The 23,712-nt window shown below is 54.2% G+C and overlaps 7 protein-coding genes across 7 annotated transcripts; 3 read left to right on the top strand and 4 right to left on the bottom strand.

Moving 5' to 3' along the window:
• Positions 1–1,439: 1,439 nt before the first annotated feature.
• Positions 1,440–4,988, bottom strand: AAFC00_004352 (uncharacterized protein; the record flags this gene model as incomplete). Its single annotated transcript, XM_069343985.1, has 1 exon — positions 1,440–4,988. One exon carries the CDS (start codon positions 4,986–4,988, stop codon positions 1,440–1,442), a length of 3,549 nt encoding a protein of 1,182 aa, XP_069202536.1.
• A 789-nt stretch (positions 4,989–5,777) lies between these two features.
• On the top strand, positions 5,778–9,005 carry AAFC00_004351 (uncharacterized protein; the record flags this gene model as incomplete). The annotated part of the gene is made up of 1 exon (XM_069343984.1): positions 5,778–9,005. The coding sequence occupies one exon, from the start codon at positions 5,778–5,780 to the stop codon at positions 9,003–9,005; it is 3,228 nt and encodes a 1,075-aa protein (XP_069202535.1).
• A 1,003-nt stretch (positions 9,006–10,008) lies between these two features.
• AAFC00_004350 (uncharacterized protein) lies at positions 10,009–11,910 on the bottom strand (the record flags this gene model as incomplete). The annotated part of the gene is made up of 2 exons (XM_069343983.1): positions 10,009–11,841; positions 11,896–11,910. 2 exons carry the CDS (start codon positions 11,908–11,910, stop codon positions 10,009–10,011), a joined length of 1,848 nt encoding a protein of 615 aa, XP_069202534.1.
• Positions 11,911–12,778: 868 nt separating this feature from the next.
• Positions 12,779–13,420, top strand: AAFC00_004349 (uncharacterized protein; the record flags this gene model as incomplete). Its single annotated transcript, XM_069343981.1, has 1 exon — positions 12,779–13,420. One exon carries the CDS (start codon positions 12,779–12,781, stop codon positions 13,418–13,420), a length of 642 nt encoding a protein of 213 aa, XP_069202533.1.
• A 724-nt stretch (positions 13,421–14,144) lies between these two features.
• Positions 14,145–17,099, bottom strand: AAFC00_004348 (uncharacterized protein; the record flags this gene model as incomplete). Its single annotated transcript, XM_069343980.1, has 1 exon — positions 14,145–17,099. One exon carries the CDS (start codon positions 17,097–17,099, stop codon positions 14,145–14,147), a length of 2,955 nt encoding a protein of 984 aa, XP_069202532.1.
• Positions 17,100–19,661: 2,562 nt separating this feature from the next.
• On the bottom strand, positions 19,662–21,462 carry AAFC00_004347 (uncharacterized protein; the record flags this gene model as incomplete). The annotated part of the gene is made up of 3 exons (XM_069343979.1): positions 19,662–21,122; positions 21,182–21,260; positions 21,338–21,462. The coding sequence occupies 3 exons, from the start codon at positions 21,460–21,462 to the stop codon at positions 19,662–19,664; spliced, it is 1,665 nt and encodes a 554-aa protein (XP_069202531.1).
• Positions 21,463–22,020: 558 nt separating this feature from the next.
• AAFC00_004346 (uncharacterized protein) lies at positions 22,021–23,544 on the top strand (the record flags this gene model as incomplete). Its single annotated transcript, XM_069343978.1, has 1 exon — positions 22,021–23,544. One exon carries the CDS (start codon positions 22,021–22,023, stop codon positions 23,542–23,544), a length of 1,524 nt encoding a protein of 507 aa, XP_069202530.1.
• Positions 23,545–23,712: the final 168 nt, after the last annotated feature.

Below are 23,712 nucleotides of genomic sequence, written 5' to 3'. Positions count from 1 at the left end.
CTTCAGATAGATTCGTAACACGAGTAAGGTTTTGTGTCCGCTAGCCAGCAAAGGAGGGGTATTCTGAAGACTGTAGGAATGCCTAGAGGAAGAGGCTGTGAGAGAGGAAGAGAGCGAGAGAGAGGAAGTGCCACAAGAAGGCAGGCTATTGGATATGAAACAGACGACACGCGGACAGGAAAGAAACAGGACAACCAGGGTATAAGAATGAAGGGGAATATCAAGAGCAGAAAAGAGGGTCAAGGGGCGAGCAAGGATGTACAACAGGCAAAAGGAAGTAGGGTAGATCACCTACTAATAGTAAATCATCATTCTGGTCCATGAGACCCACGCCGGACAGCCAGAGTCCTGTCTGCGCTTTGAGCTGCTACCTTTCTCCAAAGAGCAAAGACTATGATGCACATGCAGTCAGTGCATCGTATCACAAGTGATGTACAGCCACTCTCGGAGAATATCAACGAGGGCTGAACAGTTCGAAGGTCGACACTCCATTGCCGCGTCAGCCGGGATGAGTTTCACGTGCACAGATGCGGTGGTAAACCCAGCGACTTTGTGGTTTGCTGGATGAACAGTCGTCCGAAACGCTTGTGGCCAGGTGCCCACTTGGCGCGAGCTTCGTCTTCATATTAGCATATATAGACAAGAAAGTGCCGCCAGATATCAAGCATTTCCGAAGTCGCGAGTTGCCGCAATACATTCGCGATCGTGTTGTATAGCTCAGCGACAGGAATCAGGTCGATGAGTATACTGTGTGATTGTGACTGATGGCGTATGACAGGCCAGGATTCGTCATCTTGGTTTGAACCTTATGCCACAAGAATACGTGTAGCACGACGACTTGCCATACATGCTTGCCGATTTGCCCTACTTGATGGGACCTCTTACAGAGCGCGTCTAGACACGTCTGGGAATAAAGAGTAAAAGGATCGCAGCGAATGTTTTCCTAGGCGCTGTTGCCTACCTTAGAGTCCGGATGCGTGTTAGAGAATGGGTTGAAAAGCATCGCTAAGTCCTTGGCGGACCTTTAACCACCGACGCTCGAGCCACAGGTTATCTTGATCTCATATAAGGGGTTTCAACCCTGAATTACGCCGAGACAGCAAGGGCTTGAAATAGTATATGATAACATTTCGCCTGTGGATCTTCTATGTTTGCTTATGCTAGACTTGATGGCCTCTACTTTACGAGCTCTACTTTATAGCAGCGAGGCCCGATGACGGGGCCGATGTGACATATTATCAAAGATGAGCACCAATTTGTCACTGACAACTCAGGAAAGTCAAAGGTCTTGGGGGATTGATCGTATCCAAGATGCTGATAATTCACAAAGACGACGGAGTAATACAGCCTCCATTCAATAACGCCGTGGAGAGGAAATGAGAACTCTCCAGAAAGAAATTTAGCCTCTTCAAACCATGGGTAATCGCCTTCTCGTAATGTCAGCGCCGTCCATAGACCGGATCTTCATTTCTGATCCTTCCTCCCGAATTTCTTTCGTAGCCGCCTCTTCTATCATTTCTGTCATAGCTCAAGCGTCCGTTGCTCCATCCTACTTGTCTCGGTGCGCCTCCCGAACTGCTGGCTTCTCTTCGCTTGTCTGGATTGTTTCTAGCGATCTTCGGCATCGAATAGTTCACAGGCTTGCCTTGGGGATCATTGTCGTCTACGTGCGGAATTTCTGCGTTCCTGCCGAAGAGTGACATGATGTCGCGCATAGAGAGCTTGCCGACAGCCGTGCCGCCCTCGATGGCAGCCTTGGCCAGTTCTCTCTTCTTTTCTTGAAGTTCAAGGATGCGCTCCTCGACGGTGTTACCGACGGTAAGTCTGAACACCTTGACATCGACGGTCTGGTTGAGTCTATGGACGCGATCGATGGCTTGCTCCTCGACAAACGGGTTCCAGAAAGGCTCGACAATGACAACACGACTGGCAGCGGTGAGGTTGAGGCCGAGAGAGCCACACTTCAGACTGCACAGCAGTACGCGGGTTGCTTTGTGATTGCGTAGACTCTCCAGTGCGGCTTCGCGAGCATCGTTCTTCATGCTGCCGTCGTAGCGAACGTACTTGATCGATGCCTTCTTCAGGTGTGGCTCGATGATATCGAGCATTGACGTGAATTGGGAGAACACAATAGTTTTGTGCTCTGGAGTCTCGGTGTGAAGGATTTTGAGTAGTCTCCTCACTTTGGTGGAAGCCAAGGGCATGCTCGGATCTGACGATCCCTCGTCTTCGCTGTCATCGTCAGATTCTGAAACTGCAGAGTCTGAAGCGATCGTCGAGGTGATGCCACTGTCGTCCACCGAGTCAATAGATCCAAGTGACTCGCCCCCACCTTCGGCGTCTTCGTCATCCGTGCCGCCTGCTCTCCCTAGATCAGGTCTCTTCTGTTGTGTTTCATCGACCAGCCAGTCACCCTCTCCCTCGTCGTCTTCGTCGTCACTATCGAGAACGACTTTGCGGTTTCTGATCCTTGGAGCTGGCTTCTTGACGGCTTCTGCTTTCACCTTCTGTTTCTTCTTCTCCTTCTTGCTTCTCTTCTTCTGGCTATGTGTATTTAGCGCGAGCTGTTCACAGTCAAAGCATCTTGGAGAACCCTTGGATGCCTCCTCTGGCGTCAGCTTGGCGCTGCAGATATCGCAGACTTTCGTCTCAACAGTCAGGCCGCCAATTAGGCCGGCGAGGTCGTCCAAGTCATTATCGTTATTTGATCCTTCTCTCGAGATCGGAGCAGCAATGAGCCGACCGACAGAGACGGCGTCTCCGTCCTTGGCCATTGACCCGGAGATAAGCTGAGGGTGATTGCAGGCTTGTCTCAATCGTAAAAGCAAAACAAGGGCACCCATGTAGTCGTTGCTCTCGCCTGCCATCATATCGTTCAGTCGGCTTTGAGCCCTCTCCTGGAGCTGATCATAAAGGTCTCTTTCTCGGGGATCAAGTTCGCAGATAATGGTTTTGACATCGCGCTTCACGATTCGCATGCCGGCGCCCTTTTGCTCGCCAGTCTTTGAATTTCCGCCAAAGTTGAGAGCGCCGTCTTGCTTCAATATGTCTTTCGTTCTCCGTTTCATGAATCCCTTGAGGAAGTACTGAACACGTTTTATGGCGATCTGACCCTGGCCGTTCTTCATTGGACCAGTGATCTGCTCCTTCCAGTTGCCGAGATTGTTGTATGGCTTGATCTTGAGGAAGGCGATAAGACTCTGCAGTTCATCGAGATTGTTCTGCATCGGGGTACCCGTCAGACACCATCTGTACCAACTCTTCAGAGCATAGCAAGCCTTGGTAGACTTTGCATTGCGATTCTTGATTGAGTGAGCTTCGTCCAGGATGACGCGGTACCAGTGAACACCGAAACACCCCAACTTGGCGCCTCCATCGGCGTCAGAGGAGCCAGCATGTTCAGAGGCGAGGATCTGGTACGTGGTGATGACAACATCGTACTTTTTGAGCTCTGCATGTGACTTTGTCCGTGAGGGGCCGTGGTGCACAAGGACTCGGAGTGCGTGGTCCTTGTCGACTTTGTCCTTGATTTCGGCTTCCCACTGCTTGATGAGAGCAAGAGGAGCGACGACGAGGGTACCCTTTCCCACATCTTTGATTGGCATCTTCTGCTTCGGGTTCTCTGGCGGAGGTTTGGCGTCAAGTGCGGGTCGGGGATTGGTCAAGATCAGCGTGACAGATTGGATGGTCTTTCCCAAACCCATGTCATCAGCCAAGATACCGCCTCTGGGCAAGACACCGTTCTTCTTGCGCACGCCAATCTCCTTGTCGGTCATCCAGGCCACACCGTCGACCTGGTGAGGCAAGAGCTTGACCTTCATACCTTCGACAGTGCCGTCTTCTTCATCTTCGTCCTCTTCGGCTGGCTTTTCCTCCTCCTGCTTTGTCTCCGCCTCGAGCTCTAGCTCCTTAAGCTTGGCCTCTAGAGATTGCATCTTCTTGTCTTCTGTGGACGGCTTGTCCTGCTTCTTTGCTCTTTTCCGCAGCCTGATCTTCGGCTTGTCCTCGTCATCTTCAAAGGCGCCCTCAAGCAGGGCCTTGATGTTCTCGCCGGTCTGGGAGGCGTCGACGTAGGCATGGGCATCAGCGCTGCCGAACTTGTCTTCTCTCAGGGCAGCGTTTGGATCGAAGCGATCATCATCGTCCGAGTCTTGACTGGTGAGGTCGATGGTCTTGCGCGAAGCGGGCGGTGCTCCGGAAGGTTGAAAGGACGTGTTTGGACCGACGGAAGAAGAAAAAGTCGGTCGCGGCGGAGCATGTATGGTCTTGGGAGCGTTGTTGGTGGGCATGCGGATGGCTTGGTGCTGCGACGTGGAGGAGCGCAGGGGATTTGGTTGCGGGGCATACAGTGGGTTCCGGATGGGTGCAAACAATGGGTCCGAAGACTGTTGCGACACGTGGGCGCGAGGTTTGTCACCAGGTCGCTTGAACTGCGGCTGGGAAGGTGGGGCAGCGGCGATGATACTTCTAGGATCACGGAAAGCCGGCGCTGGAGCTGCACGATGGTGTTCATTCCTGCCCTTGTTTGGGTTGAAGACATTGGGATGGTCTCTTCTCAACGGATTGCGCAGAGGGCTCGCTTTGCCGAACTCGGTCTGCTGTAGGGAAGCCCGGTTCGGAAGAGCATCGGCGGCGGGGCGTTGTGATGATGCCGAATGTTGCGAAGACGACGTCGAAGAAGAGGATGCATTCTTGTCCTTTGGCGGCTCTCTCTGGATAGCCATATCTGACGACGAGTCTTTGCGAGGCGACACGTACTGCGGCGGGATGACGGGGATGATGTCGAAGTTTATGCTGCCATCCGTGCTGTCGAACAATGAACTGTCGTCGCCTATGCTGCGCTGTGAATTCTCCGTGGGAATGCCACGTTGATGTTTTGTTGATGAAGACAATATTGACTTGCCAAAGTCTGGTTGTTTGATGGAATGGAGGCTGTTGAGCGGCCTGAAAGGCGTTCGTTCCTTGCGTGAAGTGTCGGTCGAGGACATGGAATGCACACTTCAGGGACAGAAGGAATGGAAATAGAGTAGTTGACAATAGTGGCGTGGGTGAGCGGTTGTCGTTGTCAACGTCGTTGTTGTTTATTGTTGATGAATCTAAATGCGTCACACTTGGATCGTCTTGTTTCAGGGCGAAAAAGGCTTGGAAAACAACAACCTGAAAGTGCCAAAGATTACTCCATAAATGACTGCAAAAGTACCTGCGACACGCCGAGCACCAAGCAAAAGTAAACAGAAACAATTTGGGGGGCACGGCGATATGGTACAGTAACACCGTTGCGATGCCCCGCCTGTCTTCACTATACTTGTACAAGTATAATACGCTAGTCTTGATTCTGGCATCGTTTACAGTACAGCAATGCTTGGCTTGTGTCCACGATCAGCCAATCACGGGCTGAGGTCCAAAGATGACCCGAAAGGTAACCAAATCAGCCAGGGTGGATCAAAGCGAAGTCGGGGATGCGGAATTGCGTGCTTTTGCCCTTAGCGGACATGTCGAGTTGATCCAACACTTTTTTTTTGCCGATAGAGGCGAACAATACAGTAAGTCGTTCGTCTTTTGCCTCTTGCTGTATACGCATCTCGACGTCTTTTCTTCTCTTCTAGTCAATCGCGTCGCAGTTGTGTCCTTGGTCTGTGGTGCGCTGGTTCGATTGCTTGTCTATTTTCTTGTCATTCTTATTGTCGTGGCGACAAGTGACTCGAGTAAAATAAAGATCATTTATAATCACTTCCCCCACTCGAGGTGATCTCTGCAACGAGCCAAAGACGAGAAAAATGCATCTCCAAGAAGCCACCTCGACCGGCTCAGCCCAGGTTGAGTCTCGGGACAAATCTGCGCAGAGGTCGGGCAGTCTCCCCTTCGGCCGGGATGTCTCTCTCTCGTCCATCAGCGGTCCCACCTACTTGACCGCCCAGACGCTCGTTCAGCAGGTCGCATACACCCTTTCCGACAAGCTCTTCACTTACTCTCCCGACACTTTCGATCTTGACGTCGCCGCAAAGAGCTGGCAGGCACAGGGCGAGCAGAACGGCAATGGCTACACCACCGGCGTCACCGCCATGGAGACCAGGACCGGTGCTGGATCCATCGCTCTCGGTTACATCTTCTCCAAGGACTTTGACCTCAAGAAGCGCCACATCCCTCAGTCCATCCTCGCCTCTTCTGGATCCCTGCCTTTCCTCCGTCCTTCGCTCGATCAGTTGTCTCTTCTCTACAATGTCGCAAACCCTCTTGTTGCCCACATTGCTGCCGTAGACTACGCTCGCAACTCCTCCTCTGGTCTTGTCACCGACTATGTCTCTTCCTTCCGCATTGCTGAGGAGCTCGGCCTCGGTCTTGTCTCGAGTGCCTCGACCTACGAGATGCAGCACATGTCTCTCTTCGCCACCCTCATGGCCTCCATTCTTCCTTCTCTCCATGTCTACGATGGCATCACCGTCGGTCGCGAGACCACTCGTGTCATTGACGTGCTTGACAAGGCCGGTCTCCAGAAGAACTACACTGCCATCCTCAACGACTCGCCCGAGAGCGAGAAGAAGCACTCGGACAATGAGGGCAGAGTCAGCCGTCTCCTCAAGGCTTTCAACAACGAGCTCGGCACCGAGTACAAGCTGTTCGAATACCGCGGCCACGCCGAGCCCGAGTCTGTTCTCGTCGTCTTCGGTACCGTCGAGGCTTCTCTTGCTGCTCAAACCGCCGACGCCATGGCTCAAAAGGACATCAAGGTTGGTGTTGTCAACGTCCGCGTCTACCGCCCCTTCGTCGAGGAGGAGTTCCTCGAGGTTCTTGCTCCCTCCGTCCAGAACATTGCTGTTCTCGGCCAGGTCCACGACCAGGCCGCCGTCACCGACGCTGCCGAGCACTCGAATCTCTACACTGACGTTCTCGCGGCTTTGACTTTTGCCACTCACTTGGAGAAGACTCCCGCCGTCTTCGACCTCAAGTACGCAAGGGAAGAGGTCTGGACCCCTGCCAAGATGGCTGGTCTCATCCAGCAGATCGGCCAGAAGATCGCTCACGCCCCCGAGACTCCCTTTGAGCTCCCATCTGGTGATGTCCAGCAGTACACCTTCTGGGATGTCGACAACTCGCACTCTGCCAGTGCCCCTGTTGTTCTCGGCCAGCTTCTGTCCGGAAACTCTAAGCTCAATGTCTCCGTCCGCACTGGTCACGACAACCTCGTCCAGGGTGGTTCCCTCCGTACCGATATCAGGGCCTCGGCCAAGTCCATTGAGGCAGCTTACTCCGTCAAGGCCGCTGACGTGGCCGTTGTCGCTGAGGCCAAGCTCCTCAAGAACTACGATGTCCTCAAGTCGGTCAAGAACGAGGGTGTCGTTCTCGTCAAGCTGCCCGGTGGCAAGGACGAGGACCTCGAGAAGAGCTTCCCTGTCGAGGTTCGCAAGGGCCTTGCCAGCAAGAAGGTCCAGCTTTTCCTTCTCGACCCCACTGCCTCTGCCAAGGTTGCCGAGGAGGCTGAGCTTGAGAACTATCTTGTTCAGCTTGCTTTCCTCAAGCTCGCCCGTGGCGATCTCTACGAGACTGGCATCAAGAAGCTCGGCGGCGATGTCCTCGAGACTCTTGCCAAGGACCTCGAGACTGCTCTTCGTAAGATTGAGATTCCTGAGTCTTGGTTGACCGCTGAGCCCGAGGCCGACAAGCCTCTGCTTATGCCCGAGGATCTCAATGTCAACAGCTTCGGCAGCTTTGCCCAGGAGGACGAGGAGGCGACGAATCTCCTCCGTGACTGGCAGGTCGCCGCCAAGGGTCTTGTGTTCAAGGAGGCCTACGGCACCAAGTCTGCCCTGCGCCCTGACCTCGGCGTCGAGACCTTTGTTGTCAACGTCATGGAGCGTCGCCGTCTCACTCCCAAGCACTACGACCGTAACATCTTCCACATCGAGTTCGATCTCGGTACCACCGGTCTCAAGTACGCCATCGGTGAGGCGCTCGGTATCCATGCCGAGAACGACCCCAAGGAGATCGACGAGTTCATCAAGTGGTACGGACTCAACCCCGAGGAGGTTGTCGAGGTTCCTTCTCGTGAGGATGCCAGCGTCCTCGAGAACCGCACCGTGTACCAGGCACTCATCCAGAACGTCGACATCTTCGGTCGCCCACCCAAGCGTTTCTACGAGGCACTGTCCGAGTTCGCCGACAAGGACTCGGAGAAGACTCAGCTTCTCATGCTCGGTACCGGTGGCAACCAGGAGGCCCAAGTCGAGTTCAAGCGCCGTGCCGAAGTCGACACGGTCACTTATGCGGATATTCTGCTCGAGTTCCCTTCGGCTCACCCCTCGTTCCACGACATTGTGCGTCTCGTTGCACCCATGAAGCGTCGCGAGTACTCGATCGCCTCGTCTCAGCACGTCACCCCTACCCGAGTGTCCCTGCTCATCGTCACCGTCAACTGGGTCGACCCGCAGGGCCGCGACCGCTTCGGCCAAGCAACCCGCTACCTCAACTCTTTGCATGTCGGCAGCCCCGTGACTGTATCCGTCAAGCCGTCCGTCATGAAGCTGCCCCCCAAGACGACGGCGCCCCTGATCATGGCGGGTCTCGGAACAGGTCTCGCGCCCTTCCGCGCCTTCGTGCAGGAGCGCGCATGGCAGAAACAGCAAGGCCACGAGATCGGCGACGTGCTGCTGTACATGGGCTCGCGCACTCAGCGCGAAGAGTACCTGTACGGCGAAGAATGGGAGGCCTACCAGTCCGCGGGCATTATCACCTTGATGGGCTGTGCCTTCTCGCGTGACCAGCCTCAGAAGATCTACATCCAAGACCGCATGCGTGAGAGCTTGACCGAGATCCGAAAGGCCTACCTCAAAGAGGAGGGAAGCTTCTATCTCTGCGGACCCACGTGGCCGGTTCCGGACGTCACGAACGTGCTCGAGGAGGCGATCGAGGCTGAGGGTGCGGCGGCCGAGGGCGGCAAGAAGGTCGATGCCAAGAAGGAGATTGACCGTCTCAAGGAGGAGGAGAGATATGTGCTCGAAGTCTACTAGATTTTCTGTTTCTTTCTCTCTTTTTCTCGCCCTTTCTGTCTTGTCATAAAAAGAGTTTTTTTCTTGTGAGATTCATTTTAGAACTGTGTATATAGCTCGAAATCAGCTTAAAAGATTTCGAAAATGGAAAAGATCCATGTTCCACGACGCTCGCTGCCTTTGTTCCTTTTTCTCTCCCGTTCTGGCTCTCCACTCTTGTTTTGGAGCTCGTGACCAAGAAGACCTGTGCGAAAGACCGGTTCGAAAGGACCAGTAGACGAGACCAGTTCAAGACCAGCAAACAAATGCGCTCGCGCAGCAGTGGATGGACACAAGAGCAAGAACAAGAGCAAGAGCAAGAGCAAGAGCAGTACCGACGCCCAGCGAAGGAATACCTTACCTTACCTTACCTTAGCAATTCCCGAAACAAGGTCAATACCAGGAATTCGTGCACCTCATCATTCACTCCATCATCGTCAGAGGTGTAAGAAGTGTCAGAGGTATCACAGGCGTCAGAGGTATAAGAAGCGCAAAAAGCGAAAAGGTGTCAAGAGATGCAAGAGGCGCAAGAGGCGCAAGAACTGCAGATCCAAGAAGACGCAGTGAAGTCGCCTTGGAGTCGAAGGTCGGTAAATCCCCTCGAAAGATTTCGGACTGATCATCATCATCATCATCATCATCATCATCATCATCTCGAAGGGAGCCGTGGGGGGATAAGGGATGGGGAGTATAAGGGAATAGCGAGGTCAACGAGCGAACGTTTGACTAGACACCGAGATAGAGAGCGCGGATCGAGAAACAGGCATGATAAAGCGACCAAGTGAGATGATAAACGCCCTTCTAAACGTATTCGTTGAATCTTATCATATCTATCGCGACGCTGTCGCCGAAACAAAAACTTCGCCCCTTTTTGTACTCCTCTCTATCTAGCCTCTACAGCCTTTCCTCCTCTTCGACTAAAAGTTTGGAGAGAGGGGCCCGAGCGACGGAAGGAGATGGAGAAGAGTAGAGAAAAGGAAAGAGATCAATACACGCTCCCCCGTACACTCCTGTCGAGTTCCATCTCGAGCTCGACTTCTCTCGGGTCTCTGCCCTCGTCGTCGTCGTCTCCGTCTCCGATTAATGAGACTTCGTCTTCGTCCCTCTTCTTTTCTTCTGCAGGTAGCTGTGCATCGTCTTGGTGCTGATGCTGATGCTGATGCTGATGCTGATGGTGATGGTGATGGTGATGCTCGACATTTTCATCGCTAGGAGGTGATTCCTCGCGGTCGCCCAGCGCGTCGGCGCGTGTGCCGGCGCCCATGCCGCTCTGACGCACCCATTCGTCCAGTTTGTCCTGAGTGTGTTTCTTGCGCTGCACGATCCCCGGCCGTTTCGTCGAGAGGTCGGCTTTCGTCTGTGCTGCCACTGCGGGATCACCTCTCCTCACCGCAATCCCTGATCTGCTGCCTCTACCGCTGGCTTCGGGGGCGTTTTGCGTGCCGTCGAAGCCCGAGGGGTTGGTGCTTTCTCGTAGACCTAGGCCTTTGGCGCGATCCATGTCGAGATCCGAGGCGCCGCTTGCTGAGTGTGAGTGGGCGAAGTATGATGCGCTGCCGGCGTCGGACTCGATGTCCGAGAAGCCTTCTGCCGGTGTCGCTGCTCCTGATAGCGAGCCGCCGGCGTCGCGGCCGTATTCGGAGAACAACCTCGAGTGGATTGGCAGGCGGTGCGGTTGGAGAGAGTTCGAGTGAGTGTGGGTGTGGGCAGGGTTGTCATTGTGGTCATGGTCATGATCGTGGTCAGGGTCGTGGTCGTGGTCGTGATGGTCATGCAAAGGTTCGGATTGCGGTTGTTGGTGATGTTTAGGGACTGCCCGTTGCGGGTCTATGGCTGGACTGTTTGTCACGACGACCCGATTAACCTCCTTTTCCGACAGCGGTGGCGGAAGAGAGACGTCTTGCATCTGCTGTTGAGTGTTCTGTCTCCGGCGCGGATAGAGAGCGTTCTTGTGATGGCACCCTCCTTGACATCCTCCCCATTTCCGCAGCGGCGGGATGGCTGGAGACTGCGCTGCGGTTGCGGCTGCTTTGGACGTCGACAAGGCAGGGGAGGCGTTGGCGTTTGTGGTGGGATTGGATGCAGCTGCGGCGGCGGCGGAGGAGGAGGAGGAGGAGGAGGAGGAGGCGGCGGCGGCTTTCCGTCTTAGTTCCGACCACGTCCGTAGTTTGTTTTCCAGCAGGTATTTCCCGTTGTCTTCTCGTTGGCGCATGATGATGAACTCGCAGTGATTGACGTTTCGGAGGTCCTCAAAGTACTCGACGGACCAGTGGTACCATTTCATCAGGAAAACCCTCGTCATGAGGCCGTGCGTCACCAAGACACAGACACTGGGGAAGTCAGGCTCGTTGAAGTTCCGCCATAGGCTCTCGTTGAATCCGCTGACTCGGTCGTATGCATCTGCGGCGCTCTCTCCGTCCGGGATGCGATAGAAGAAATGGCCGTAATCGGCTCGTTCCTGCCACATCCTCTCCATTTCGGCGGAGCAGGGCTGGAAGTTACCAAAGTCCTGCTCTCGTAGGCGCGGCTCCTCGAAGACCTTGATGGTGTGGCGAGGAAATGGCGAAGGGCCATATTCCGGGTCCGAGGCGGTCAGTGTAGACAAGATGCCTTCTGTCGTCTCGCGTGCTCGTCGGTAGGGAGATGTGAAGAACTGGATGTTGTCGTCGGGTTTCAACATGCTCCGTAGTCTGTGGCCTGCCTCTTCCGCCTGTCTCTTGCCTTCATCTGTGAGTTTGACTCTGTGGTCGGGAATCATCTGGTGGATGTCTCTGTTCTTATTGCCCTCGCTCTGGGCATGCCGGATCAGGATAATCATCTATCTCAAGTCAGCCACAGGGGGGTTTATCACCACTCTCATACAGAGACATACTCGAGGTTTCCCCATCTTGGATGTGATGTACTGACACCAACGGAAATCCAAACGGATGCTATCGAGGTGCGAAGCGAGCCCAAAGTGGATGGATGTGTTTCTGGGCGTGTATATATATTCAGTAATGTCGGCATGTGTCACTGTATGGGATGATTACAACGAAAAGTGTACATCCGAGAGGCGAATAACGTTCTATTATAATTGACACAATTGTTTACGGCCAAAAAAGGTACAGCGACAACAACCCGGAAGCCGAAGCTACTGATCTTCTGATGATAAAGCGGGCGAAACCATCTCGGGATCAGGCCCGCCGTCTCCCCCTGTTCTCCCTCTGTCTTTCCTCCGTAATCCCTTGACTTTGGCTGACTCTAGCTGTCTTTAGCTGTCTTTAGCTGTCTCTAGCTGACCTCAGGCTGGGGCTGGCAGAATCGAGTCGGATGACGCAGAACATCGGAGGGGGCACCAAGCGCGGAATCAACGGAATCACGCAGAAAGGTTGATTCGATTTGATGGAGTCAGCGCCAAGTCACTTTATCCTATTGGTCGCGGTTCATTGCATAACTGGAGCTGTGTCGTTTATGCACACGTCGCCCTTGACTTTATGATTATACCTTTGATAGTTCTATACCATATTCACATTTATTTATCTATTGATCTATTGACTGCCCGCCATCACTCTAGACACACACCTGTCAACCCCGCTCTCTCTGTCCTCTGATAAACCCCCTCGACTCGTCACTGTTTCCCCCCAGCAACCACGAGCGCGCGCGCGTACAGACACAGAGCTCACACTTGCTCCGCCCGCCGCATCTCCAGCACCAACACCGACACCAACACGAGCACCCAGCACCACCAGCGCCAGACACAACAAACCCAAAGAATCATGTCAGAAAACATCCCCGAATCAATCCCAACATCCCAAGACCCACGCTCGCGCCGCCCCACGAAACGCCGCGCCCTCGGTCCGACAAGCAAACAAGCGGCGCACCTCGACTCGCTGTTCGCGAACCCCAACAAGCCCATCCTGCTGCCCTCGTCATCAGCACTTTCCACCGCGGCCCCAGCATCCGCAGTGCCCGAGATCGTGTCCAATGTGCAGGGCTCGTCTGCCGGCGCGGGCAGTGGCGAGTTCCACGTGTACAAGGCGAGTCGGCGACGGGAGTACGAGCGGTTGAGAGCGATGGATGAAGAGAAAGAGAAAGAGGAGCAGGACAAGGAGTTTATGGCGAAGAAGGAGGAGTGGAGGTCGAAAGACGATGAGAAGACTGCGAAGAATAGAGCTAAGCGCGAGAAGGCTAGGTTGAGGGCCTTGAGGAAGAAGGAGGGTGGTGGTGCTGGTGGTAGTGGGGGCTCTGGTGATGATTCGGTGGACAAGGCTGCTCCGCATAAGACGAAAGTGCAGAAGTTCAAGCCGAATGAAAATAGTAGAACGAATGGTCGACGTGCTACAGCTGCTGCTGCTGGTTCTTCCGAAGTCCACAACCCAGAAGAGATCGGAATCGTCATCCACGACGACGATGATTGAGCCGTCCGCCATTTCCATTCTCTCGGCCAATCTCGAACGAAGACCACTACCAACAAAAACAACATCATCACCATCGTCGCCCGCGACACAAGAAAACGTCCATGCGCAAACCCCAAAGTCGTCAAGTAACGATTCACGAAAAACAGAAAGACCCGAAGAGCCAAGCCGGCACTGCACCCAACTTGTATAGATGCACTCACTCGGGCGCCGCCCACCAGAGTTCTCGCCCTTGTTGCCTTCTATACTTGCACCGCCGGGGTGGTGCGAGAGACTCGAATGGGCACAGCGCAAGATACGGCATGTTGAACATGACTTATTTTCAAGCAGCGCCAAGCCTTGCACCCAGATGACCGGACGGACAGTCGAGCGACGCAAGGCAAGAACAGACGAGACACAGACCCTGCGGACCTTGATTGGGTACCTTGCCTTATTCTGTATAATACATGTCATGCGCCCACTCTTTATAGCTGCACTCCGTGTGCACCTTCTCGGATTTCAGTCTCATCGGTCGGCCTGGAGCCGCGCAGGATAGAAGAGTGACAACATTAAATCCAGAAGAAATCAGGGGGTTTGAGGGGGATCAATCCATGAACTGTAGACACGTACAGCAGCAGACATATCTAGCATCACTCATCTCTCATCTCACAAGTCCAAGCCCCGTCAAGTACATCGGATACATCACTCACGAACCAGAAAAGATGCATTCATTCATTCATTCATTCATTCACCCCTTCTTCCTCCAAGGCAGATTGACAATCCGTCTGCGAACGGGAACCCCGCCGGACCTGAACGTCTCGACGGCTTCGTCGATTCGATGGCTGCGCATGTGGATTCCTAGACCTTCTGTCTCTCCTATTTCCGTCCCTGCTTCGTAGGCTTCTTGGTTCCCTTTGTCGGTGTCGACTTCGTGAATATGCTGCTGCGCGCCGGACTTTGTATGGTCAGATGTTGTTCCGTGGCTCGTTGTGGGTTTCACCCCAACACCGTTTCCCATCGTCTCATGCCCGGCACCAGAACCAGCGAAATCCCACTCCCTGCCCCTGCAGCACAAGAACCTCATGCCGCACCCCTTGCCCAGCACCTCCTCGACGCGATCCCTGACTTGGCGCGCCGAGGGCCGATCTTCAGGCTCCTGGCTCAGCATGTCTTTGACTAGCTTCAAAAGCTCGGGCACGCCGTTCACCCAGATTGCGGTCTGGTTGTTGTCGAGTCTTGCGCCTTCTTCGCGGGGCTCTGGGGCTGGATCGCTTTCTGGGGACGAGGACTTTTTGGGTCTTTTTGACGACGACGAAGAAGCGCCGCGCGAGGATTTAGGTCTGGATTGAGATGCAGATGTTGAAGACGTCTTGGGGTCTTCTAGCCGCTTCAGGCTCTCGTCTCGTAGCTCGGAGATCCACAGCTCGAGTTTGCCGTGCGCTAGCTGAGCGGCGTACGCGGTGTCGGTCTTTGGCCCGTTTGTCCCTACTGCTGATGAGCATCCTGTGCTGCTTGCTGAGGACGCGCCAATGCCGAACCCGTCGGAGCTGCCCGAGGAACTGTTCGAGGATGAGCCCACTGCACTCCCTATGCCCATGCCTATGCCCATGCCGACGCCCCGAGGCGAACTCCGATACGAGAAAACTGATCTTGCGGATCTGACGCTCCTCATACTGGCCGCCGTGGACGCCGCAGACGAAGAAAGTAGACCTGGTGCCGGAGGTGAGGCGCGATACTTGACGAATTCGTTCAAACGCCCCTTGACTAGCCAGGTGAGAACGTCGAGGTATATACATCCCAGCGCGAAGATGTCTGCCGCTTCGGGATTCGGGAGGGCGGCTGTCGTCGTGTCTGCCAGGATGGTGGCGGGAAGCGAAAACGTCGATGTCCGCATGAGGTGGAGCTGGTTCGCAGACGAGTGAGACAGAGAAGTCGTCAGCGAGGGAAGAGTCGAGGTGGATGGTGCTTTGTGAAGGGTGGGAGTATTGTTCTTGATATGGGCCGATCTATGGAATGGGAAGATAGTCGTCGTTGCGGGCGAGGATGAGGAGCGGACCGGCTTCGTTGAGCCAAACGTCGGCGATGTAGGGAGTGAAGTCAAAAGAGCCGGGGAAAAGGTCGATCTTGTAGGTGTCGATACTCCCGATGAGGGATCGCTGATCCTTCCTTGTCCTGCCCCTTGCCCTGCTCCCCAAAGACTACCACACCTGCTGTCTGGTGACTTCGGAGACATCTCAGCAGGCGTCGGTGGAGGTAATGAAGGGGTTATCGTTGTGATATTCGACGTCGCCGTCGCAATGATCGATGCCAACGACGTCACACGCCCAGGTGAAGATCCCTCTGGAGGCAAAGCCGGTGTCGCATTAATGGGCTCTGACAGCGGCCCGCATTCGGAGATTGTGGATTGCTGGCTTAGGTGCCTGCTGAAATTGCGAAATCCGCGCGGCGATTTTGGCGTGCCGGGTGCATTGTAGGATGTCTGACTGCCGAGTGGACTCGAGACAGGACTTGTGATCGTGCTCAAACTAAATATGGAGTTTGTGCGAGAGGAGCCGCTGCTCGTACTGCTGTCGTCTCCGCTTGATCTTCGTCTACCCCCTACCGCACCCAATCTAGCCTGGACCAGGGGCGGTGCTGTGAGTGCAGTATACACCTCTGGAGGCGCATACTCAAGAATCTCTTTTTTGTCTATCTTTTTACCTTTTTGAAATGTTCGCAAGCTTCCGATGTCGGAAAAGGCGATCCGATTATCATGGTCAATAATAATGTTGTTGGGACGGATCGCACCGTGATATGTCCCTCTGTGATGCAACGAAGCGATAGCATCAGACAGACAGTGCAACCATTCCAACACCAGCACTGGACGATCTGCTTCTGTCACGCGCATAAACTGATATGGAAGCCGTTGCGCGATGAACGAACCCAGAGTGTGTTCTGGAACAAAGTCTGAGAGCACATAACCAGAGTCGCCAGCGGTATAAGATGCATACACCGGACATATATGCTCATGCTTCAAGTACTTGGCCTTTTCAATATCCGCCAAGTAGTCTGATCGCGACGTTTCTTTCGAGTTGTCCTGGCCGAACACGTATTTGCGCCTGAGGAAAAATCTTTCTGGATCTCGCGGAAAGTGTATCCTGTCCCACGCTTGTAGCGGTACTGCCGGAGGGACCTTGTGCACATGCTCCATAGGAATATGCTCATTCGGTCCATAGTCAATATGTGAGCCTTGTTTCAGCTGCCGTAGCAAAAAAAGAAATTGCGTGTCGTAACATTGCTTGTTTAGTCGATCGTCTGGTTCGATGGACAGTTCTAGTTGTCTGATGCTCTCTAAAGTGAATGGCAAGTCGTCGTCGTCCAGGGAGTCGTCGATCAGGCCGAAGATCTGCTCTGGCTTGCCAAGCTCGGCCAGTATCAAAAACAGGCGTCGTGCTCGTTGCAAGATCCAGTCCATGTACGTATCGTCTGTCAGTCCCTCGCCAAACCCAAGTGGTTTGTTCAAAAAGTCTCGCTCTTCGCCTCTGATCTTTGATACTACAAACCCCCGGGTGACTTTCCTCTCGATCCGGTCGTCTGTCCACCATAGTTGCTTGAGAGCAGCATGGGGTGTGACCAGAGAGTGGCCAGCATATCCATATATGTAAGCATTGAGAGCAATCGTCGCCGCAGTGGGTGGAACTTGAGCAAAAGTTCGAGTTCCCATGTGTGCTAGAGTGGAATATGTCGGATGGGCAACAAAGACATTATTTTCATGGAATCTTTCGAGTAGTAATACAGTCGCGGGATGATAAGACAATACTTTCTTCGGCAAGGCAGACAACAATAAAGAAATCGAGGTAAGACTTCAAATGGAACAGCGGTGGATGATAAACATTGGATCGACCGAAGCTGGATCCCTACCTCTGATATGTTGCAGCATGCGGCGAGCCTGCAGCCATGTAGGTTTCTAGTTGGATCGTGGACCATTGGCAATGCGCCCGCAGCTGTCACACAACCCTGGTCATGCGAAGTCGCAAGCACCAAGGAAACGCGGCAGTCTGACCCGCGAGAGGGCGCCCAGGAATTCGGTGCGCCTGCACGCCACCGAAACCAGGCAAACCTAAGTGGTTACAATGATATCTCGCCAATAGTTACCAATCGATATGTGTGTGTGTGTGTGTGTGTGTGAGAACTTGGCTCCCTCGTGTTTTGATAGATAGACAGAGGTAAGCTATCGTATCCAATAAGAAGTGGGGACGAACTGGTGGCCCATTCGATAAGGTAAGCCTAGGCCACTACGGCCCGGAAATTGCGCGCTATTTGGGGTACAAGTAAAGTGAAATAGAACATCTTTTCATATATGATCTGGAGCGATTGAGCGCAGGCGTGACTGCTCTGCACCGATCCGCAGATCCAAAAAGAGGGGTTGGTCTCTATGCAAAGTGGAAACGCCAAAGCAAGGTGATGTACGATATCTGCGTTGTGCCGGAACCATGTGCTCGACATGGCGACTCGGCGTGTCGTACTAAAGCAGAGGTGTGCAACGTTCCACCACGAGGCACTTCACACACAAGACGTCAGCGACGGGGCAGCGACCGGACGTGAATGTCGACCCTTGACCAAAACCGTTGAAGCTTTGGCGCTATAGGTTGCATACATAAGCTCGACATCAACCGCGCTCCGTGAAGGATCTAAGGAGGAATAGGCAGTTGCGCTGATATTGAAAAGGTCGCGGTTCGTTGGATTGTTAGAGCCTCCACCGGAGTGGGTGAAGTGTTCAGAGTGAGCGGGTTGCGGAGGCACCGACAAGAGCAAGGCGCAATTCGGTTGGCGCTCCCATGCAAGGTCGATCGACAACTAAACAAGTCGCACAAAGTGTCGGGTCTATCGACAAGGCTTTGTGAACTCGAACTCATTGCTACAAGTCTTCAAGAAAATAGTATGCTCAACTAGAGGTCCAGTTCAATGCGCCAATGGCATGGCTCGACAGCAAGCTCTTTCAATTGCCATCTTGACCTTTCGACTAAGCTGCATCGCTGTGTAACGTCAAGGAAACAAGCCCCTCAAGCAATTCTGACCGCTTACCCACGGCGGATGGCTTGTCTCCACATTGCAGAGCCGGACTGAGTCCCTCGTGGCTAATATAGAGGCTGTTCCACTTCGATGAGGGGCTGCAGCCGAAAACGTGCCCGTGACAAGAAGCAGCAATTCTGATCTATGCGGTCGGATCGAAAGTTTAGCTCCACTTGATAGATCTCAACCTGCAACGATAATGGTAACCAGAAGTGGCTGGACTGATCGGCCGGTGGAAAAGTCGGACTAAAGCGGTCATGGTAGCGAGAGTCGCCTCGCGAGGAGAGTGGACTCCCCCATTCTGAGACATGGTCCTCAGCCCGCAATAATATATCGTCGCTTGTTGTATACCTATGGGATGGTAGGTGCCAAAGTGAAGAGCCAATGACTAGATCTGGGGCAAGTTCAGTTCCTCGGTTGGTTCGTGAGAGGATCTCCATATCACACGCTACGCCGGGCCCTCAGCGGTTCGAGATGTGCTTGGACTCTAAGACGGTGGGTTCGTGGCTTGGGGAGTCCTTGATACGATCTCCATGCCACCAATCTTAAAGCCAGGCGTCCGGCCGCAAAGATAAGAACAGGTGATACACTTGACGGGAATAATATGAAAGAGTGCGACAGAATTCTTGCTTTTGTTATTGCTGCATTTTTTGTGTCGCTGCACGAGCATAACTTCATGTCTCACTCAATCTTATCCCAAGATTGTTTGATCTGCAGGCAGTGTCATCGAGAATGGCTTCAAGTGGTACAGCATCCGACAAGGCGTGCATTGCATTCTGTCTCGTCTCTGTTATGATGGTCACCCTATTCTTGCCTAACTGGCAACAAGAATGTAGGTAGGCAAGTTACAACATCACAAGGAAAAGTAGAAAAAGTGCCAGAGCGTTTTGATGTAGTATTTTTCTCTCATTGTTGCCTGGTATACAACAGCTCTACATTGAAGATGAACTTCCCATATCTAGCAAAGTGGAAATTTTTGAAAGAAGACGCCCCACTACAGTAAACAAACACATTTTTACGCGCTCTGCCTGCCCGGACAAAAGCAGCGCGTCGATCGTCCAGAAAAGATTGGTTCGCCTAGAACTCCCCGAGCCATGACCATGAATGCCATCAACATGCTTTACAGATCAGTAGGAACATAATAAGAAAGAGAACAAAGAGGTGGTGGAGTCAAGTCGACAGGAAGAAATGCCCACGAGATCTGACAAGCATTCTACTCCGACTTGCTCTTCTTCTTCTTTTTCTTCTCGGCCTTGTCGGCATCTGCCTCGCCGTCTCTCTTTCTCTTCTTGCCCGAGTCCTTGTCGCCTTCTGCTGCCTTGGCCTCCTTCTTGGCAGCCTTTGCGGCCTTCTTTGCGGCCTTCTCTGCCTTCTTCGCCTCCTTTGCGGCCTTCTTGGCGGCCTTGGAGGCGTCTTCGGCATCACTGTCGGCATCGCTGGACGAAGCGTCGTTCATCTCGACCTCCTGGATCAGGCCGTTGGTGCCATTTGTGTCTTTGGCGGCGGGGGCGTTGGCGGCAAGACCGTCAGCGTCGGAGTTGTATTTCCTGGCCTCCTTGACCTCCCACTTTCCGGGCTGGGTCTGTCCCTGGGGACCGATGGAGACACCCATGCTCTTGATGGGCTTGCCCTCGAGTCCACGGAGTCTTCGCTCGACCAGGAGACGACCCTCGACACCGACGGCCATCTTCTCCTCGTCAGAGGGCTCGGGTCTGGTGGACTCACCGCCAGTGCCCCAGTCGGAGAGGGCATCGACACGCAGACCGAGAGCGGCCTTGGTGGCGAGCATGCGGGCAATCTTACCCTTGTTCTTGCCAGTGGCTTGGCCGATGAGCGAAGCGTGGTAGATGAGACCGTACTTGGGAGTGTCGTGCTTGGTCTTGAGGGCGCGGAAGAGGGCCTTCTCGGCACCGAGGATCTGGATGGTGGAGGCGGGAGACTTGGCGAGGTTCATGAGCGAGCCAGAGTGGGCGATGAGACGGGCGCCGACAAGCTCACCGACGAGGGCAGTCAGGTTGGGTGCGATGGCCTGCATACGGGCGGTGAGGTAGGAGGACAGCTGGGCGCGGTACTCGGTGAAGCCGACGACCTGCTCAGCGAGGGCCTGGATGTTCTCGAGATCCTCGTCGGTGATCTCGGTACCCATGGAAACCTCGGCGGCGGCCTTGACGGCGCCCTCGATCTCCTCGGGGAGGATGTCGGTGAGGTCGGTGGTGGCAGCGTTGGAACGGATACCCATGGACAGAATGACACGGGCGTAGGCGAGGTTGTCGTTGATGATGCGAGCCATCTCGGGGAAGTGCCAGCCGTACCATTCCTTGACTCTCATGGCGTATGTGTTCAACTCCTTGTCAAGATCGTCGAGAAGAGCAATGGCCTGGATGATCATGGTGTCGACCTTGTCCGGGCTGAACTTGAGCTTGTGACGGGAGAGGGAGTGGGAGAGACCGAGGGACATGGTGGAGAGCTCCTCGGGCAAAAGGCCGGGGATGAGCGAAGGGAGGTGCTCACGAATGGCGCGGTAGACGTCGGCGGTGGTGGAGTCGGAGATGGGAGTCATGTCGAACTGAGGGAGCTTGTTGATGGCGTTGCCGAGCTTGGGGTCTGCGACGGCGAGAGAGACCTTCTTCTCGTCCTTGATGGAGTCGAGGAGACCGGCGAGCATGGGAGTGACCTGTGTTTGGGAGTGTCTTGTCAGCGCGAGCCCGTACGACAGTAGATCCACAGACGCACCTTTCCATCGGTCAAAGCGGCGGCTTCATTGAGAGCAGCTGCGGCGCTGTCGAACTTCTGGAACTGCTTGAGCTTGAGACTGTGAGATGGAGAACAACGAGTCAGTTTTCTTCTGGTCAAGCATGGCAATGGCAGCAAAGAAAAGAGTAGGCGTACAGCTCGCAGACACCCTCAGCAGTCTCGGTGTCTTTGCTCAGGTTCTCACGCTTGAGCAGCTTCTTGTCCTTGGACTTGAGAAGCGCATAACCAGCGCTGGTCTCGGTGAGGATAAAGAGCGTCATTTCGTCGTCGTCGTCGTCTGTCTGTCGTGTGTGTCGTCGGCTTTAGAGCAGCAGTCGCAGAGCTGCTGGAGTAGAAGCGGAAGTAGTTAGAGCGACAACGGACAATCCCTCGCGACTTTTGTTTTCTGGTTGTTGTCGGTTTTTCCAGATCTCCGCAGCAGAAATTCAAAAATCGGAAATTCAGAAGATCAAATATCGAACGTCGAAGAGCTGCCGCTTTCTTTCTCTCTGGCTCCGCAGCAAAATCTCGAAGTTTTCCAAAAAGCTGCCGAACATTTCCCGTCGGGGTCTTGGCGTCTTTTTTGCTCTGCCTCCTGGCCCTTTTTCCTTTCTCATCTGCTCCTGCACGCCGAAAAAAGTGCATCACGGACGTGGTCAGAGCTTCACTATTCCGCTCAGAAGTCTTGGCGGACATCCCGAATGCTTGGAGCTGGAGCGTGTGTTTGCGTTGCGGCCAAAGACACACCCTCCGGACTGGAAAGCTCCCCGCAACAAAGCATGCCTTGATCGATCAACCATAGCAAGGAGGAGGCATTGCCTCGCTCGATTTCCCTCAGGATGAGTACACCCGACTACTTCGCGCGGAAGCCAGCCTACCACCGCACGAGAACGGGAGGGCTGACCCCCAACGAGAGGAGCGACAGATCGTCACTGTCCCCACGCACCCCGACCTTCGGTCGCACGCTCTCGTCTCAGTACGCTTCTCCGGGCGCCTACAGAGGGGATGAAGAGAGCATCATCTATGCCATCGGTGCTCGTTCCATCCAAGTCGGCTTCCCTGGCGAACCCACGCCCAGAGCAGTTCAGACGTTTGGCCCCGGAGACAGTCGGCGTGTCGACGACTTCAGAAGATGGGATCCCAACACAAGGAGAACGGCGTCTAGAAACAGAGGGCCCTGGGGCAAGGAATGGGAGCTGTGGGGATTGGACACGCGAAACACCGACCTCGGATTGGTCGGAGACAAGGTCGAGCGCGCTGTTAGGACTGCTCTCACCAAGTACCTGCTGCTGGATCAGCGGTCGCGGAGAGCCATGCTGGCCCTGCCCAATGGAATGTCAGATCCGCTGCTTTATATTGTCCTCAAGGCCATCTTTTCTTCTGCTACCCCGAGCAGCGTCTCCATCTGGCCCAATCCCCTCCTGGCTACCATCGCCGCCGGTCTGAGATCTTCGCTGGTCATTGATATCGGCTGGGAGGAAGTCTCTGTGAGCGCCGTCTACGAGTATCGCCAAGTCTTGCACAGGAGAAGCGTCCGCGCGGCCAAACATCTGGTACAGTCCGTGGCGCAGATGCTACAAGAACACACCGGCCCGGTCGGCGCAAGAGAAGAAATGACTTTCGATACGGCAGAAGACATCATGGAGAGGATGGCGTGGTGTAAAATGTCAGACGACTCCGAAGATCCCGACTTCGACACGACATCCATGTCTCTACCCATCAGGACCGCCTCGGGCCTTTCCACAACACTCAGAGTACCCTTTGGCTCACTCGCCGAGCCGGTCGAGCGAACATGCTTCGAGATGGAATCTCCACTAGAACACACAGACGATCACGACTTGGCCTTGCATCATCTGGCGTATCGATGCTTGCTTGCGCTGCCATTGGATGTCAGATCCATCTGTATGTCGCGAATCGTCATCACTGGTGGTGTCAGCAACATACCTGGACTGAAGCCTAGGTTACTACGGGAGATCGAAAAGCTGGTCAAGGACGGGAAATGGGATCCAGTCATGAATTATGGTTCTGCCAGAAAGGCCAATGGACAGGCAGCCCAGGGTGAAGGCATGACTTTGCCTACAAGGACAACGGCGACAGAGAGAAACGCCCCGCTCGATCCATCGGCACAAACACCGTTCAGAGACGTGCATGAGAAGGATGACATATCAGAGAAGCTAGCGAGAGAGGCTGCGAAAAGGGGGGAAGTGACGCAAGGCGTAGTCAGAGGAGTCGAGACGCTCGGAGTCTGGGCGGGGGTGAGTATGGCTGCCCACTTGAAGGTCGAGGGCATGCTTGAAGTAAGGAGGGATGAGTTCCTGAGGTATGGGCTTGCAAGCCTCGGAGATAGACTCGATGTTATCTGAGCATGTCCTCCCAAAGAGCCCAACTCAACTTTTGACTTGAATAATGTTCGTTGTATGCTGCTATGCGCAAGTCGTCTCAGGTACCACACCTGGCCTGGAATTATAGCGCAGACCGTTCCGCTCTCAATCTTCAGCTTTCACTTGTGCTTGCACTTGCACCTTTCACCT

This window comes from Neodothiora populina, assembly GCF_041146345.1.
Source record: "Neodothiora populina strain CPC 39397 chromosome Unknown canker_contig_17, whole genome shotgun sequence".
Lineage (NCBI taxonomy): Eukaryota > Fungi > Ascomycota > Dothideomycetes > Dothideales > Dothioraceae > Neodothiora > Neodothiora populina.
This window is presented reverse-complemented; position numbering and strand designations above follow the sequence as displayed.